The 15,072-nt window shown below is 43.1% G+C and overlaps 1 protein-coding gene across 1 annotated transcript; it reads left to right on the top strand.

Annotated features, from left to right (window-relative positions):
• The first annotated feature begins 1,654 nt into the window (after positions 1 to 1,654).
• On the top strand, positions 1,655 to 14,253 carry SPATA9 (spermatogenesis associated 9). Its single transcript, XM_044446142.1, has 5 exons — positions 1,655 to 1,715; positions 3,140 to 3,228; positions 8,551 to 8,778; positions 11,160 to 11,255; positions 14,002 to 14,253. The coding sequence occupies exons 1-5, from the start codon at positions 1,655 to 1,657 to the stop codon at positions 14,251 to 14,253; spliced, it is 726 nt and encodes a 241-aa protein (XP_044302077.1).
• Positions 14,254 to 15,072: the final 819 nt, after the last annotated feature.

The raw sequence follows: 15,072 nt of genomic DNA, 5'->3' as shown, positions 1-15,072 counted from the left end.
AAACTACACTGAGATTTCTTTTATTGTGACAAAAGGAAGCCATCAATTATTTTGTTTTCAAAGCTTCCAAACCAGTATCCTGAAAATGTGGTAGAAGGTGCTGTTTTGAAAATCATCATTTGTGGAACTTGCTTCTGCTGCTGCTGCTGCTTTTCCATTTTGAAGCATTCTCTATAAATGAACAGGCAAGCACTATGAAAGTGTCTAGGCCATCAGAGGAAGTCATTTGAATGAAGGATAGACGTGGTAGGATTTATAGATGCTTCCCCTATTTATGTTGCTGGGGAGGTAATTTAACAACAGATCTTATCAGATAGAATTTAGAAGTGCCAAGAGGAACCAGTAATATGGCAGAAGGATTCTGCAATATGGGTATATATGATATTAGAAGCATAATTTAAAATTCTCAGCCATTAAACATCAGAGATCTTAAGCCTAAGGATATAAATCTATACTGGATTCCATCAACTAAGTCTTCAGCATGGATTTCAGGAAGTGTGCAAGAGTTCTTTTCACCAGTCACATGAGGAATGCATAGTCTGTCTTATCAAACCTAGGGCACATGATACATAATTACTATTGGCACCTCACCAAGTAAACTGTATATTTTATTTATTTTGACTCTATAGGAAAAAAGTGCAGTTGCTATCTTCCAGGGGACATCACGTTTTCTCAGAACATAAAGCACAATTAGTTTTGGCTATCCCATTCTTCCTGTGCCACAGCTGACCCCAAAGTGAGTAAAACTCAATGCAAACACAAAGGATTCAATCTAGGCTCTGCCTTCTATGGTGGAAGCACTCAGCTTTGGATCCCATTTTCAGCCAATCCCTCCTTCTCCCCTCACAGCTCACCCCATTCAACAAGATTCCTCAGTCTTTTTCTAGTATATTCGCAGGAGACTTGAGCTTCTGTCATGAAAAAGATAAGGCAGGAAAGTCTTTTCCACCACCCCAGATGTGGCTAAATCTGGATCCCACCCATTACACATAAAAGCAAAGTGTAATCTTCAGAAGCAGAAATGAAACACATGAAATGCAAGACGAAAAAAGAAGCGGCAGGATGAGCATATCTAACACAGAATGGGTCACTAGATTTACCCTGATTTTCCTAAACTGCAACTAACACTCTCCAACTGTCATCATACTTGTGTTTGAAAATTCAAGATAATGTGGTTTGGAGCTTTTTGTGTAGTTTAAAGCAGAATGCTGAGAAGATTAGATCTTACATAATCCAGTAACCAGGACTTGCTTGTTTTTTCCTCTTGTGTGTGGGGACTGGCCTGTTAAAGACTATTAAAATAATAGAAACCTTAACAAGGCTATAGTTGTTGTGGTTGTTTCCCGGTAGTGTAGAAAGAGAAATTCATCAAATCATGCATTCTTTTATTCAGGAATGCTGTACTGGAGAGCCCTGCCCACTATGAGGCAGTTTTCTTGTGTGCACGTTACTCTGAATGTCAGGAGTCAAGTAGGTGCTGCGTTTGACAAGCACATTGTGTCCTCATAAAGGCACATTGTGGCTTACATTGGAGGTGGAGATAGGCAAACAAATGGGAGGCTGTCATCTGTGGCCTGATAGGCCAGCTTGGTGAGGAGACTTGGTGAGGAAACTAATTTGAAAATTGGTAGGGAGGCAGCAGATGGCCTAGAAAATGGCTCTCAGGCCAATTGGCTGGATATGTGGGGAGTTGGTCAGGAAATTTGCTGGACAAGGTATGAGCTCTTTGGGCACTTCCTGGAGCCTTCTATCATGCAATTGACTTGCATTGTGTGCAGAATTTTTCATGGGGATTAGATGACAGTGTCTTCAAATCTTAACATTCCTGTAATTCTTCTGCTGTTCTTAAGGCAGAAGAGCCCAAATAGCTGGCCATTTGAAAGTGCCTAATGGGGCTGTTCAGTTCTGTTCTTCTCACGGGACCTACCAAGTGTGTAACAGGGCTTTCACCCTTCAAAAACTAATCTTGCAAACAGGTGGAAACACTTGTTTCCAGATTGGGAGATCAGTGGAGCTCTGTTTTCTGACCTTCACTGATCTGTCTCATTATGGAAGTGATTTTGTTTTAGATTATTATTTTTTAAACTGAAAAGCCTTGTTGCCCAAACAATTGTTCCTGCAAGGACACCTCCACAATAAGGTACCACCCAGTGCTTTTTCAATGATAGAGTTTGGAACCCTCAGACAATTTGGCCAGGGTGGCTGTTTATTATTAATTAATATATTACATTCCACCCTTTTTCCTGCAAGAAAGCTAAGGTGGTCTACATAATCCTCCATTTTATCTTCTCAACAACCCTGTGAGTTAGATTGGACAGAGAATCAGTGACCAGCTAAAAGTCACCCCATGAGTTTCATGGCTAAGTGGGAACTAAAACCTAGATCTTCTGAGTCCCAGTCCAACACTCTGGCCAGTACACCACACTGGTTTTCAAACTGCCTCTGTCTTGTTGCTGTAGTTAACAAGCTATCTGGTACACATGGGCTGGTTTAGGCTCTAGCTAAACCATACTGTTCACTCTAACAGACAGCAGCTGTTCAAGGTTTGCTACTGCCCAAGATCCTTTTAATTGGGGGTGCCAGACACTGGACATGGGATTTCAACATACAGAGCATCTGCACCCTGAACATAGTAGGTCCTGCAGTGGACTTACTCTAGAACAGTTGAGTCTGGACGGAATCTAGAGAGAAAGGGAAGCACTGAAGCAGTATATTGTGGATATTAAGCATAGTTATAGAAGACTCTGAAATTTTATGAGTTGAATGTAACAGAATATACTGGTCATAGATGGAGACCTGCAATAAATGAACTTGACCGGCATTTCACATCCCAATAACGGTTAAGTGATTAAATTTTAATTAATTTAATTTAATTTAAACGTTTCTATGCTGTCCTATGCAAGGAGTCTCAGGATGGCTTACAAACTGTCCTTAAGTAATAACAACATAGTTTTGTCACTTACACCAGGTAAGTACTACTTGGTCCTTGGTCTAGTTGGTCTAGTTCTTGGTTCTAATGCTGTAGACTTTTCTGTTCAATTGACCATCCCAGCTCTTTCACAAATCAGTAATGCTTATATGTGAAGCCTAATTTTGAGCACTGGGGCTATATTCTTTTAACAATTGTTTTTCAATTCAGCCGAGATAATTCAGAGATCCTTCTTGGAAATTATAGATGAAATTAGGGATGAATTTCCAAACTTATTGAGACTGACAAGTTCAAACCAGGTAATGATTCTGAATTGTATTTCATTATTTGAACATTTGGTTTCTTTAGAAATGCTAAATATATTACATTTACCATTTTCTCTGCAAGTTTTGGTGCAGTGTTGTACTTATGCACAGTTATGCTCTTCAGCTCACTAGACACCTAACACAATAAAATTCAGCACCAGCGATTGTGACAGAGGGGGCTGCAGAAGCTCAGCATCCTGCCCCCAAAGGCTTAACTCTGGTGGCAGAAGTGCATTTCTATATAGGGCCAGCCCTACCATCAAGTAGAGTGAGACAGCCACCACAGGCCACACGTGCCAAGGACTGGGGAGACAGCAGTGAGGTGTTGCAAAACAAGAGGTGTGTCTCTTCATCCCCGGTGGAGAGGCTGTCCCATCACCATTGTTCAAGAAAAATTCAGCTATCACTCTGGACAGGTTGTAGCCCTCCCGAAACTTTGACATTGGATTGCCAGCATTTCTGACCATTGGTCCTGCTGGCAGGAGTTTCTGGAAACCGAAGCCCAAACTGTCTGTAGATCCATCTTTGGCCCAGCCTTGCTGTAGGTGGAATCAGGGATCAAGAGGCATTTTAGCCAGTTCCTCAGCATGTCTTGGACTAGTTAGGGTACAGCAGTGCTATGAAAGTGAAATTTTCATCAGAGATTATGATGTCCTGATGCCACACAGAGTGGAGGCAGATACAGAATTGCATGGGCTAACTGGAGAACAGCTTGCTAACTAGCTACATCCCAGAACATATACTTCACCTACAAAAGTATAATGCTAAATAGCTATGGCATAATGATAAATTTCCTATTTGTGGACATTTTCAAAAATCAACGGATGTAAAGAATCAGAAGACTGTATTTGGATGTATTGGAATGTAAGGGGAAAAAACTCAACCAGGTTGGATCCAGGATACTGCCTAGCAAAATTTTGCTCACAGTCATGCAAGGAAGAGGGGAGAAGATTCTTCCTTCTGAAGCCTCCGATGCTTCCTGCCTCTGGGACATGGTAATGTCTGGTGCAAGGAGTTTCAGGGAGAAGGGGGAATCAACAAAACCACTTGCTCACCACCTTCCTGTAGCAGGGAGCTTCCACTAAACCAACATGTCTACCATTCACCAAAACAGCTCTTCTGTTCACAGAAAGGCCAGCATGTTACATCTGCTCCTCTTCTAAACAACAGCCAGAAAATTCAATGTATTCATGAATGGAATGAATATTCTGCCTTGGACAGCAGATCAGATCAGAAACGTTGGCAAATTTATTTTATTTTTTATTTATTTAGGGAACTTCTACGCCGCCCCATTCGCCGAAGCCTCCACCCACCTGGAGGATTCACAATCCCTACTCCTGTGGGCAGGTGCTCCAGAGAACTTGCTGGCTGCTGTCCTGCTGCGACCAATTGGCACAGCAAAAAAGCAGCTGAAAGAGCTCTCCATGGCAGCCACCTGCCCAGTGCCTCACTCTGGGGCTGCCTCAGATCAAGGCGTTGTGCAGGCGGGCTCTCTGCAGAGACCACTCAGCCAGTTTTCTGCTGTGGCAAATCCCTTGGCAGAAGAGCAGCCAGCAAGATTCTCTGGAGCAGCTGGCCAGTGCTTCACTCTGAGGGGTCCTTAGAGCAAGGACATCAGCCAGGCTGGAACTCTAGGGAGCCCCAAGGCCTTTTCCCAAGGCCTCAGGAGAGCAGCCAGCATGGCTGTCCAGAGCAGCCTGGGTGGAGCAGGGGAACCATTTCTATCATCAGAAGGGTGAATGGTGGCAGTGCTGGGCTTTTACTACTTAGAAGCAACCCCATTAGCCTAATCAATTTAATGGGACTTCACATGCAGGAAAGTGGACGTAGGAGTTGTTTCTCCAAATTTTATTGAAACAAACGGTACTTGAATAGAACCAGATACCACAGTCTGAATGTATGGCTTGCCCTCTTATTAACTCATTTTGCCAGGGGGTTATGGAAAGATTAAGAGATATTTCAGGACAAGATTTAAATTCCCTTTCAAGCCAAAATACTGCTTCTTAGATATTTAAATGTTCATATTTTAAGGGATGCTCTAGAACTGATTACTAGTTGCAATGTAGGTTTCAATTTCTAGGTTGCAGTCCTAGGTTGCAGTCCTAGAAGTAAGCTTCACTGAAGTCACTGGGACTTACTTCTGAGTAGGCATGTATAGGGTTGCACTTGTGCACTGCCACAAGACAGGGTTTAGCATCATCATGGAAATCCTCAAGAACTTTTTGAATATCCAAGTAGCATGAACAAGTTTAGGTAACAGCATTTTGACAAAGCTTGTATTTGCAAAAGACTTTAAAAAAGAAGCTCAGTAGACAAGTATACTGAAAGTTGGAATTGGTTTAGGGCACAGCCCTATGCAGGGAACAATGCTATTCTATGTAAACCTGCATAGTTTTGCAATCAATGAAACATGAAATAATGAGATAGTATTTAACCATAATATATTACTTAGATGGATATCAGTTTGAGTTATATAAATTGTTGTAGTACCTGCCATTTATATTTTATACTATTATATTATTTAAAAATAAGTTAATTCATAGATTGTATCTTGTATTTTTGTATAATTAAAAAAGAGTATCAGCTTAAATGAATTCACAAGATGGATTTCTGTTGATATAATTATTGCAATCACCCATTTATTTAGTAAAATAATATTCTGCTTTCCACCAGCATTCATATCCAGATAGGCTAACAAGGACGCTGATTAGGAATGATTTTTTTATTTCACAAAAGATAAAAACTGAAGCTTTAAACAAAAGTATTCTTTTTCTAAAGCCTTAATGTTACAGTTATAAAGTAAATTTCAAACCCTAAAGCAGGTTTGGATTCCTGCTTAGTGGCAAATTGAAGTTTTTCTTCTTTAAGAATGATTTCTTCACATTTTGTTAAAAGTTTGCTTTCTCTTTTCCCTGTTGTTGTTGTTGTTGTTGTTGTTGTTGTTGTTGTTAGTCGGGAAGTCATGTCCGACCCATTGCGACCCCATGGACAACATTCCTCCAGGCCTTCCTGTCCTCCACCATCCCCCGGAGTCCACTTAAGCTCACGCCAACTGCTTCAGTGACTCCATCTAGCCACCTCACCCTCTGCCGTCCCCTTCTTCTTTTGCCATCTATTGTTCCCAGCATTAGACTCTTCTCCAGGGAGTCCTTCCTTCTCATTAGGTGGCCAAAGTATTTGAGTTTCATCTTCAGTATCTGGCCTTCTAAAGAGCAGTCAGGGTTGATCTCCTCTGGGACTGACCAGTTTGATCACCTTGTGGTCCAAGGGACTTGCAGGAGTCTCCGCCAGCACCACAATTCAAAGGCCTCAATTCTTCGACGCTCAGCCTTCCTTATGGTCCAACTTTCACAGCCATACATTGCAACTGGGAAAACCATAGCCTTGACTATATGCACTTTTGTTGGCAGGGTGATGTCTCTGCTTTTTAGTATGCTATCTAGATTTGCCATAGCTTTCCTCCCCAGCAGTACACATATTCAAAATGAAAGCTGGGAGTGTAATGTAATTCCAGATGCAATACATACGTAGCTCTCTTAATGCAGAGTTGAGCAGATCTTGTTGCTGTTGTTTTGTTGAGGTCTGTCAAGCAGAACCAGATATAGAATGACGGCTTGGGAGTGCAGTCAAGTATCCACTGATCCCTATGAATCATACACTGGGATTAATGCAAATTTATGTGTGAGTTACCAGAGATCAGGGATCCGAAACACTCTAAAACTGGCTAGCAGAACTGAACAAAACCTAGTCAAATGGAACTGATTTACTGATGAAAAAAAAACTGATGATGCTTGCAGGTGAGGTGTTCATGCTCTCATTCCCTCAATGGTAGGTGAAGTCCTAACAAAATTCTCTTCCATTCCTAACCCACTACTTCATCAATCTTTTTTTTCCTTCCATGGAAAATCCATCAAGGAAGGAAAGATGAAAAAGCTTATAGTGATGGTTGGCACCTCACATTAAGTCACCAGACTTTGAAACCATGGTAGCTTAGCATGTTGTCCAAACCCAGGATGGCTTCATCAAAGGGGCTTGCATTTGGCTTATAAGCCATCCTGACAAGCCATGGCTAGCTGTAGTGGTTGTTTGTCCCATGGCAGCTTGCTGCGTCATCTGAAAGTAGATGACAGTACCCACAGGGGGGCAAGCCCCACAACAAGTAAACCGCTTGACAAGAGCAGCAAAATCACCCTGCTGTTCTTGCCAAGTGGCTCTGGGCAAGCACCAGAGACAGCTGCCCTCAAAGTGCTCAAGAGGAGCTTAGGGACGGCCGTCGTGGTTCCCTGCCATTGCATGCCAGCTCCCTCAAGCCCTGTCCAGAGCTTGAAGAGGGGTCGTATTGTGCCAGTGTTGGCCATGCATGGCCCCCAAGCCCTGCTTGCTCTTGAGGAGGCAGTGCTCAGTGATGCCACTAGTCTACTGTGTTCCACTCCGAGTGTCTAATGGGGCTTAGGGAGAGGCTATGGGAAGGGCCCCATTGCCCAGTGAGGAGTCCTCATGCGCCAGAGCCAAGGTAGTCCTGTTCCTGCTCCAAGAGTTTAATCTGTTGAGTGGAATAGAAATTAAATAGTTGCAGGAAAAGCAAGAATGGGGCCACCAGGAGTCCTTAGCATATCTTTCCCACTCTTGCACTTGAAGCAGCCGCCCCTGCACTGGGGAGACTGTCGTGCTGGTGCAGCAGCTGCCACACCAAGCAAGAAGCCACAAACACACACCAGCCCAGCAGAATGTGGCTTGGATCTTGGCACAGCAGGATCTCTGTTTTGGGCTACAGGTGGCAGCAGGAACAGTGCCCCTGCCACGGCAGCCAACCCTTTTGTCATGCCTAAAATGTTGCCTGTTCCCCACCTTTCCAACACCACTGTCAAGTGGCAGCAGGGGGGAGCCTTGGTGCTCCAGCAGCATTCGCTGGGTTACCTTCAGGAGGACAAAGGAGGGGCACGAGGCACCATATCCCAGATGTGCCCAATTATCTGTCAGGCACGTTGTGGGTAAGGTAGTTTGGAAGACATACTTCATAGCTTTCTACACAGTGTGACTTATCTACCGTGTCATACAAACCCAGTCAGTGCTCTCTAATCGATAATGTTAGGAGTCCCATGACAGGAAGCAATTAGAGGCAGATTTTTGCTCTTGTTAAAGTTCCAGGGAGTTGGAATTACTTGGAGATGTACTGCAAATCACCCAGAGATCTACCAGTAGATCCTGACTTATTTTCTCCCTTCCCCATTTCAGAGCATTGAGATGACTTCTCTGTTCTAAGCCTAATATCCTGCTGAGTGATCATATTCATTTTTCTTTTTCTTCCTGTTTCAGCAAAGCAATCGCACTGTGCAGAAACCTAGATCAGTTATAACGAGGGAACTCTCTTCAACTCACGGAGCAATCATCATGAATGGACTAACTAAACTATCCCGGTCTTCAAAATCAGTGGCTAAATTCTTGCAGCCACGATTTGCTAGAAAGATTACAGAGCTGAGTATGATATCACATCACTTTCTGGAAACACTGAACTCTCCCAAACAACCTCTCTATGGAATGAAGGTAGACAAGGAATTTGAGTGACTGTGCACATCATGCTACTAAGTTCTATTATGAAGGCATTCAAGCGGGGGTGCAGCATGTGTGCCCCCCACCCCAGGTGTGTTGGGGCTGCAATACCATTGGTGTTGGCCAGCTGGATGGACACACATTTTCCATCTTAGCAATAGATAGTGGCTTGGATCCAGATTTGAGCATATCTTAATAGATCAGTGGAAGAGCACCTGTTTGTCATGCCGAAGGTCCCAGATTCTCCAGGCAGGGCTAGGAAAGAATACTGCCTGAAAACCCAGGGAGTCACCCATGGTATGATACAGGATAAGGCAGGTTACTATGTAAATTTCCTTGATTTTGACTAAGACTGAACCTAGGCTTATTTTTGAACAAATGGATTTAGCATTTTTCCCTCCACGGTGTCTTTGGTTAAAATGGCATGTATTCACGAATGTGCCAAAGCCGTTCCAAAGAGCTTCTTTCTCTTTGCAAGCTGTTTCCAACTGTCCCAGTTCTCCCTGATCTACATAGCAGAAAGCCTACAAAGAGCTGCATTGTCTAATCAGTTTTTTTGCATTTCCTGCTTTTGGAAAGAAAAGTAATAAAAGTCAGATATACATTGTTCCGGAGAGATTGCTCCATGGGCCCCTGCAAACCTGTATTCTAGATTTAGGCTTCTTGATCAAGTTAAAACAACAATTTATCATTCTAAGAATAGCAGGCCTAAACTTAGAAATGGGGACTGCAGTCACATTTCTAGGTACACATGCAACCCAAACAGTTCTGATGGGGTGGAAAGGTGGGGCTCTGCCTGCTTTGCATGCAGGAGGTCCCAAATGCGATCTTTGTTTTCCCCAACTGAAACTGAGAAAGTTAAGAGCACCATGATGGAGGTCTGCTGAATGCTTAAAATGCAAATTGCATCAGCTCTGTGTGTGATGATGAATCAGAGAGCTGGGATGGGGGTTGGGTGGGAATTTACCCTATTGCTGCACTTCTGAGGAGAAGCTCCTTGTTCTGAAGTGAATATTTGCTTGTGGGTCAAATCCCCCTTTGTTGCCAGTGGGGAATTTCTCAACACTGTCAATGCAGCTGCAGAGAAAGGATCTTCCCAGGGGTGCAGTCAGGAAGGAAACATGGAATTTCCCCTTCCTGCCTGTTGGAGTCTTGATTATTTATCAGCTACCCAGAAGAAGATATCTGTATTTCAAAGAAACACACAAATAAACTAGAATGCATGTTGGCTGCAAAGATACTTTGAACTGCATGTGCAGTTTGGCCCTCAGTGCCTGGGGAAGACAACGCATAGGCCAAAAAGACTCCTCACTGCAGAGGGACATTTGCCAAGCTAGGGCTGGATCCAGGACTATTTCCAGGATTGTCTTATGTGATAGAAAGAACTCTGCACATGGAGGTTCTCCTGCCCAATTTGAGGATGGGGAGCACTTTGCTGCTAAGCTACAGCTTGCTCCATTCAGTAAGGTCTCCTGACTTTCTGTGCATCGTTTTACGTGGGGTAGAGGGGCTGCTGTGGGAAGGAGCCGGCAGAGGAGCCCACTTCCAGCACTGCCATTGATTCAGCTTCAGTCTGGTTCCATCCCCAAAGGAAGTAAACTGGGCAGCTACTACGAAAGAGATCTTTCTGTTGTGGCACCTCAGCTGCAGAATGCCAACTCCACAGAGGCTTACCTGGTGCCCACCTTGTGGTCTTTTCAGTGTCAAGTGAAAACCATGTTATTTCCCCAGGCATGTTAGTCTTCCATTTTCTGCTGTCTTTAAAACTTTATTTAAAATCTTTTAACTGCTGTCCATTTTAAATTTTGGGTTTATACTTCAGTTTTAAACTTTTAAAGTCTTATGTTTTATCACGTCTGATCGTTGTGAACTGTCCAGAGGACTTCAGCTATGGGGAAGCAGAAATGTTAGAGGTGAATAAACAAACCCACAGATGGACCTATGGTCTGTATCAGTGCAAGGCAGCATCCAATGGCCTTCTGATAGTCTGTTACAGCAAACACCAAAGGGAGTCTTGTGGCACCTTAAAGGCTAACACTGATTGTCACATGAACTTTGCGAATTAGAGACCATGTCATCTATTATGCACATTTACTAGAAAGTAAGCCTACTGAGTTCTGTATGACTTATGTACAAATCGGTACATACAGAGTTGCAACTATGAGTTCTGTTGAACTCAATGAGAACAATTTGGGATTGGGGCATTTGTACAATGAATCTGCTTAAGCCCTGGGCATGATCCATCCAAAGTTAAGCATGTTGTCCCACAGAATTCAGTAAGAAAGATATAAGCATGTTTCCAATCAATAGGATTGAAAAGGATTGTGCCCAGCAAAACTCAATGTGACAAAATAATGCCTCTTCTCTCTCTTCAGGATAGGACAATGTTCTTTTATGATGTTATTTCCTATCCGGCAAGGACTGCACTGACCAGTGTGATGTGTGTTTCTTATGCAGCACTAATTTATCTAGTAAGTTAGTAAATTCCATTTCTCTGATCCTGCTTCTCTCATACTTCCTATTCCCAAACATGTAATTTACTTATTTATCAAATCATGTGTTGCACATGTGTCCTAGCCTTAAAGCTATGTTTTGCAACCATCATAGTATGATGAAGCTCTGGGAAAGCACCACACACTCCAAATCTACTTCAGCTTTCCAGTTGGGGGCATAAATATTCATCTTTTCACATCTTTCTCTGCAAAGGTGGTTGTTGCCAGCATTTGAGTGTGCTGTGAACATTTCTTCTGTCACACTTCCAAGTCATCCAAAAATTTAAGATTAACAAAATAGCTCCAGAGATCGGGATGGGCAGACTCCAGCCTTGTGGGATCTACCTTCTTTCAGGGTCAGGGGATGCCAGTAGAATCCTGCAATCTACCAACCAGAGCTAGATCCATAAAAATGGCCCAGGTAAGCAGACAGGAACACATGCTTAGCTCAGGAATTTGACCTAATCTACACTGTGCACCCCTATGCTAGCGAATCATTTAGATGCTAACCTGTAAGACAGGGCTGGGCAACTTGGGGGCCTCCAACGCTCATCATACTTCACCATTGGCTATGCTAACTAGGACCAAGGGAAGTTAAGCAACTGTGATTGTATGTCTGCCAAAGCAATTATGTAGTAGCTTAACTTTATTGTGCAAAATGATTCCATTGGACTCTTAGGGCACCATCCAATGTGGCTCCTCATAACCACTCATTCATACCTGAATTTAGATGATAGGCATCTGTGGAGGGCAGGAGAAGAACCTCCATGATCCCCTCACCTTCCAAAACACTTCATCAAATTTGGCCATCTAACTGCTTACCCCTGCTTGTGAGGAGGGCTAAGGCATTACCAAGATTCTTTGCATCCCAGAAGAGCCTCTCTCCTCCCCTCCTTGGGCCCCAGACCATATGCACACACATACCAGCTCTGAAGTCACACTCGCAACTTCAAAGCCATGGCCGGCCCGGAAAGAAGTGCATCAGCTGCAAAGTTAGGGGAGGTTGCTCCAAATTCAGAGCCCCATTTCTGCACTCAAAGTGCTTTTCTGCACTCAGAGATGGAGCACTAGATTTTCCTAAGGCCATCTAGCCAGTTTCTAGCAGCCACAGGATTGCACCCTAAGATATTTAACATTAAACACAGGCTTGGGTGTTTTTAAATGGCTTACAATGCTAATATCAATTGTTGTTGTTGTTGTTGTTAGTCGCGAAGTCATGTCTGACCATTGCGACCCCATGGACAACATTCCTCCAGGCCTTCCTGTCCTCCACCATCCCCCGGAGTCCACTTAAGCTCACGCCAACTGCCTCAGTGACTCCATCTAGCCACCTCATCCTCTGCCGTCCCCTTCTTCTTTTGCCATCTATTGTTCCCAGCATTAGACTCTTCTCCAGGGAGTCCTTCCTTCTCATTAGGTGGCCAAAGTATTTGAGTTTCATCTTCAGTATCTGGCCTTCTAAAGAGCAGTCAGGGTTGATCTCCTCTAGGACTGACCAGTTTGATCGCCTTGTGGTCCAAGGGACTCGCAGGAGTCTCCGCCAGCACCACAATTCAAAGGCCTCAATTCTTCGACGCTCAGCCTTCCTTATGGTCCAACTTTCACAGCCATACATTGCAACTGGGACAACCATAGCTTTGACTATACGCACTTTTGTTGGCAGGGTGATGTCTCTGCTTTTTAGTATGCTGTCTAGATTTGCCATAGCTTTCCTGCCCAGGAGTAAGCATCTTTTAATTTCTTGGCTGCAGTCCCTGTCTGCAGTGATCTTGGAGCCCAGGAGAATAAAATCTGTCACTACCTCCATTTCTTCCCCTTCTATTTGCCAGGAAGTGAGAGGATCGGATGCCATGATCTTAGTTTTCTTAATGTTGAGTTTCAAGCCCACTTTTGCACTCTTCTTCTTCACCCGCATCAAGAGGCTCTTTAGTTCCTCTTCACTTTCTGCCATTAGAGTGGTATCATCTGCATATCTGAGGTTGTTATTTCTCCCAGCAATCTTAATTCCAACTGGTGATTCATCTAGCCCCGCCTTTCTCATGATGTGCTCTGCATATAAGTTAAATAGGCAGGGTGACAGTATACAGCCTTGCCGAACTCCTTTCTCAATTTTGAACCAATCAGAGGTTCCGTGTCCAGTTCTCACTGCTGCTTCTTGACCCACATATATGTTTCTCAAGAGGCAAATAAGATGGTCTGGTACTCCCATCTCTAAGAACTTGCCACAATTTGTTGTGATCCACACAATCAAAGGCTTTAGTATAGTCAATGAAGCAGAAGTATATGTTTTTCTGAATAGGACAATCCAATTGTTAACATGTCACCATTCATGAAAAACTGTTAGAATAAAACACGATGCAGTCATCTTCAATCCAATGGTTAAAAGAGTGGTAACAAAGCCCAGGCATTTTCTAGTTATTTTTTGTCATCCTAAACTAGGGCAGATAACTGCACCTGTGATATTGGAATTAATGTTTCAGTTCATTTTAGGCTTCTGAAACCCAGAATCTGTAAATACCAACAGAAAAAAGTAACCATGTGAATCTACCCAACTCATCCCCATCATAATCTTATATTTTCAGTTATCTGATATTTTGAGGCAATTAATACACACTATGAATGTATCGGTAGCAAACTGCAAAGTGCAGCTTTTCTGTTAGTCAGAAATAGAAAATATAAAGCCTTTCAATTACTTCAAGTAAAAATGTATGCCTTCATTATATAGGCAGTCTCCATCAATACAATGCTGGGGAAAATAAAAAGCATCATCCAAACAGAAAGCGCTTCCAGGGAAAGCAGCAGTGATGGCGTTGATGCAGACAGATTTCCTAGAGCCAATGAAGCAGCGCACGACTCTGCAACCACTCCACAAGAACCTTCAGAGTTTTCCGTGAAGTCAACACCACGTGGAAGTATCCATACATTGCTTGCAGCAATGGATCAAGAACAAGAACAAGAATATTCCCTTACAGAGTAGGCACTGCTGTGATCTTTCTGCCTCTCCACTGACTGTTTTATTAAATATACAGCTGTGTGAAGATAGTACTCATTTTCCACAAGCAAATTCAAATCTTACACACGCACAAGCAGTCCCTCGACTGAAAAAAAAAAGCTTAGTGAGTTAATGTTCCTTACCTAGTGGGAAGTAACCAAGTAACTTGTCTATGTTCCACGACAAAGATTGCTGAATATCTTGAAAAACATTTCAGTGACATCAGTATGCATGGTTTTTTAAAAGGTCTTGTTTATGCAAGAAACACTTTTTTTCCAAAAGCTGAACTAAAGTTGATATCTGTCAGACCATGTAATATGTCAACATCTATTTTTAACGTTAAAAGGTGAAGAATTACTATGATCTCAGGTCACGGATAATTGCAAGGCCTTCTGAGAATTGCTGACAGCAAAATAGCTTATGCTATTTCAGAGGTAAGCAATCTTATGCCCTCCAGATGTTTTTGCCTACAGCTGCCACTACCCCCACCCACTGGCTTTGCTGGCTGCAGCTGACGAAAGTTATAATCCAAGTCATGTGGTGGGCACCAAGTAGTCAACCCTTGCTGTATTTTGCAATTGGCATTACTTTCCTAAACATACTTTCCTGAACAGTCCTGCTCGCTGACTTATTAAGAAGGATCCTAGTTTCACAGTTGGTTGCCTCCTAATTTACTCTTTTAGTGTGCATATACTACTGTTTTCCTGCAAGCTTAGTTTAAAAACAAAATGCAGTGATATTCTGGAACATGGTTCTAGAACCTTTTCAGCGGTTGTCCCTGCCCCCCACCCGCTCCCCACACTG

This window comes from Varanus komodoensis, unplaced genomic scaffold (assembly GCF_004798865.1).
Source record: "Varanus komodoensis strain SLA01 unplaced genomic scaffold, ASM479886v1 scaffold5, whole genome shotgun sequence".
In the NCBI taxonomy this organism is placed as follows: Eukaryota; Metazoa; Chordata; class Lepidosauria; order Squamata; family Varanidae; genus Varanus; species Varanus komodoensis.
Note: the sequence above shows the minus strand (reverse complement) of the source record. Positions and strands in the feature narration are given on the sequence as shown.

What these genes read in the sequence shown, in the direction of transcription:
- SPATA9 (XM_044446142.1), top strand. Translation starts at nt 1,655, where the DNA reads ATGGCTCTCAGGCCAATTGGCTGGATATGTGGGGAGTTGGTCAGGAAA. An exon ending in CAGGAAATTTGCTGGACAAG is followed by an intron (nt 1,716 to 3,139) that starts GTATGAGCTCTT and finishes TTTTCAATTCAG; the next exon opens with CCGAGATAATTCAGAGATCC. An exon ending in ATGCAGCACTAATTTATCTA is followed by an intron (nt 11,256 to 14,001) that starts GTAAGTTAGTAA and finishes TTCATTATATAG; the next exon opens with GCAGTCTCCATCAATACAAT.